The sequence below is a fragment of the Austrofundulus limnaeus genome, unplaced genomic scaffold (genome assembly GCF_001266775.1).
Source record: "Austrofundulus limnaeus strain Quisiro unplaced genomic scaffold, Austrofundulus_limnaeus-1.0 Scaffold1896, whole genome shotgun sequence".
NCBI classification, from domain to species: Eukaryota; Metazoa; Chordata; class Actinopteri; order Cyprinodontiformes; family Rivulidae; genus Austrofundulus; species Austrofundulus limnaeus.
This window is the reverse complement of record NW_013954298.1, coordinates 6,080-9,020: the sequence shown is the minus strand read 5'-3', so window position 1 is coordinate 9,020 and position 2,941 is coordinate 6,080. Positions and strand designations below refer to the sequence as shown.

Below are 2,941 nucleotides of genomic sequence, written 5' to 3'. Positions count from 1 at the left end.
ATGTTAAAGTTTGCAATGCACTTCAAACATTTTACTCATCAATAAATGATGCAATATAAATTGTGAATTCATTCATGTATTTTTATGATTTTGTTCATGTGGTAGCATATTTAAAGTTAAATGTCAAGAAATAATATAAGTAGGGGGGTCTTCGGCCCAGTGGCATCTCAAAATTTTCTAATCTGGCCCAGCAGAAAAAATAATTGAATAGGCCTGTCTTAATATATCAGTAATATATGAGGTTTCCTCTTTATATTGACATCAAAAATTACTCAATAAATTTACATCAAATTAGGATTTAGACTAAATATTAATGCATTATTTAACTAACAAGATAAATTAAGTCATATCTCTGGATAAGCTTAGGATATCAGAATGATCCAGGTATCAAACTGTAGCTTTTAAAGCAGGAATCTGAAAATGCAATTAGGTCATTTTTACCAAATTTGACTTAATCCTCATTTCGCTATGATGGGTCACAAATAAAGTCTAATGTTACAACTAATCATGGATCCCTTTAAAATTTCCCAACAGCAAACTAAACACTTATTTCTTTTACATAGGACTGTGTCAGAGATGTATACAAACACAACCAGCGTGCAAAGAGAAGCAGAATTTGACATGCCATTGTGACTCACTTGTGTAGTAGTAGTAGCAGGCTGAAGGTATTCACTGGGACTGACAGCAATAGTGGTGGCCATACTGTCCTGTTGTTCTGGAAAACACAAAGCAGAGTCAGACACAGCTTGCCAGCAGCATCTGTGCTGCACTCTGTGGTCAGACTGTTGCTGACAGACATTAGAGCAAAGCACATTTGGTCTCAGGAGAGTAAGGATTGTTCACTATTGCCTGTAATTCGAACAGAGCTAAACAGCTGTTTGCTACGATAAATAGTCATTACCTATGCATTAGTACAATGAATCGAAGACATCCATATACTAAATTAAAATGTAAAGCATTATGAAATGACATGTTTATGAAAATACACTTTCCTTGAAAGTTAAATTATTGGGAGTTGTTAAAAAATATTTAGAAGGCTCCAAACATAGTTTTATGTTTGCACCTATTTTAATTTAGTTACTGTTTTTATATTTTAGCCAACATTTTTTGATAAAAACTTGAATAATTAACAACAAGAAGCTAGTGTTCAAGAACCCATCGGGACTTAAATCCATTGCTAAGGCTTTTGACAAATAAAAAAAACTGCCAGTGGACGCAAATCTCAAGCAATTTAATAATGGAAATGATGGAGCTTGACAAGCAGCGGTTCACCCTCACCAAAGACCGAGGCCTTTATTTCCTGTTAGCCACAGTTTACCATGCTGCACTGCTGCTGCTTCTCTGTGTCTTCCAGCTAAGTATGATGAGGTCACCTAATGAATTCACACTTTGGCAGGTTGTTATTTGTGCATTACTTTTGTTTTTACATCTCAGAAGCACTGTTTCAGACTGGAATTTTTTTTCACATTATACATTATTAATATAAAAAAATTTACATTGACTCTAACTTGTGTTAATTATCTGTTTTGAACTTGTGGAATGCATTTGTTCTTGTATTTGTTTTCAGAGATCAGGTTTATTTTTTTAATTAACATGCCTTATTTAAATGGATGTTTATTTGAGAAATTGTTTTGTTTCATTTAGGAAATGTTTGCTTGCCAAGGGCTTATTTCAAATAATATAATTTACTGAGTCATTTGATTTTGGTCTTGTTCATTTATGCTAAGATATTACACTTTTTTCACTAGTCTTTATGGCATGTTATCGGTTATAATCGGTTATTGGCTGTTAGAAGAAGAAAGTTATTGGTAACCTGTATTGGTTCTTAAAACAGTTATCGTGCATCCCTACTTAAAATATACATTAAAAAAAATCACCTATTAGAATTTCTGAACATCAGCAGGCAGACTTGTCAGAAAGGAAACAGTTGCAATAAGCAGCAGCTTCTGTTTCATGTTGCAGCAGGAGACAGGAGCACACAGACCAGGTGAACATGAGTAGAGAAAGTAGCTGTGTTTCCACTGCAAATGTGCACAAAACTTTGTCGATATTCTGTTAATGTCGAAAAACGCAGCTTCGCAACTGCAGTGTTTCCATTAAGTAAGAAATGTTATTAAAGTCACGTGAATACGTTTGTTCTCGTGATAAGTCATTACAAATATGGTGGCGATGGATGTAAACACATAGCATGTTGCTACCACGACACTAGCYCTCATCATCAGAGGAGACGTCGGCYTCTTTTATCGAGGCTTTCCAGAGACAAGTCCCTACTTGGTAGTGGCTACGTATGCTGTGTTTTTGGGAAATTGTAGTCGGTGAGTTTACTATTTTATACTAATTCTGTGATATTACTACTATTTCTACTTCCTGTTTTCTTCGTCGTCGTCTTTTTCGCCAGTAGAAACAGCCGGTTGTTGATCACGTGACTCCCATGATGCAAAAAAAGTGTTTCCATTGCAGTTTTGTGAAAAACACCAATTTCGATAAGGCTGAAAAACCACCTCATCCTAGCGCAAAAACATTTAGTCGAAAAACGTAATTTTTTTCGAAATTGACGTGTTTCCATTGAGCAAATTTATTTTCGAAATTCTAATTTGCGCATTTTCATGGTCAATGGAAACGCAGCTAGTGACATGTGTACAAATTGTGCTAAATGCATGCACTGTCATGCAAAATAATTTTTGTACAAAAGATTTGTTTTTTTGTACCGTGGAATAAAGTGGTCAGTCAGAAACTCCATAGACTTCGCTGAGATCATTTACACATCTTCAAAAATCCTAAATGGGCTGACCAGCTCTCTCCCTATGACTGTAGCCCAAAACATGACTCCACCACTGACACTGCAGCCTTGTTTGAACATGATGTCCATCCACCACCACCCAGCCACTGCTCCAACCAGGGCTGCATGGTACTCATTAGTAAACTAGACTTGCACCTTTTT

The 2,941-nt window shown here is 35.8% G+C and overlaps 1 protein-coding gene across 1 annotated transcript in view; it reads right to left on the bottom strand.

Annotated features, from left to right (window-relative positions):
- Positions 1–715, bottom strand: part of sp2 (sp2 transcription factor) — a gene marked incomplete at its 5' end in the record, with an annotated part of 18,821 nt that extends 18,106 nt beyond the window's left edge. The window contains 1 exon segment of the mRNA XM_014033921.1: positions 639–715. Coding sequence (XP_013889375.1) covers positions 639–715 — 77 coding nt within the window.
- Positions 716–2,941: the final 2,226 nt, after the last annotated feature.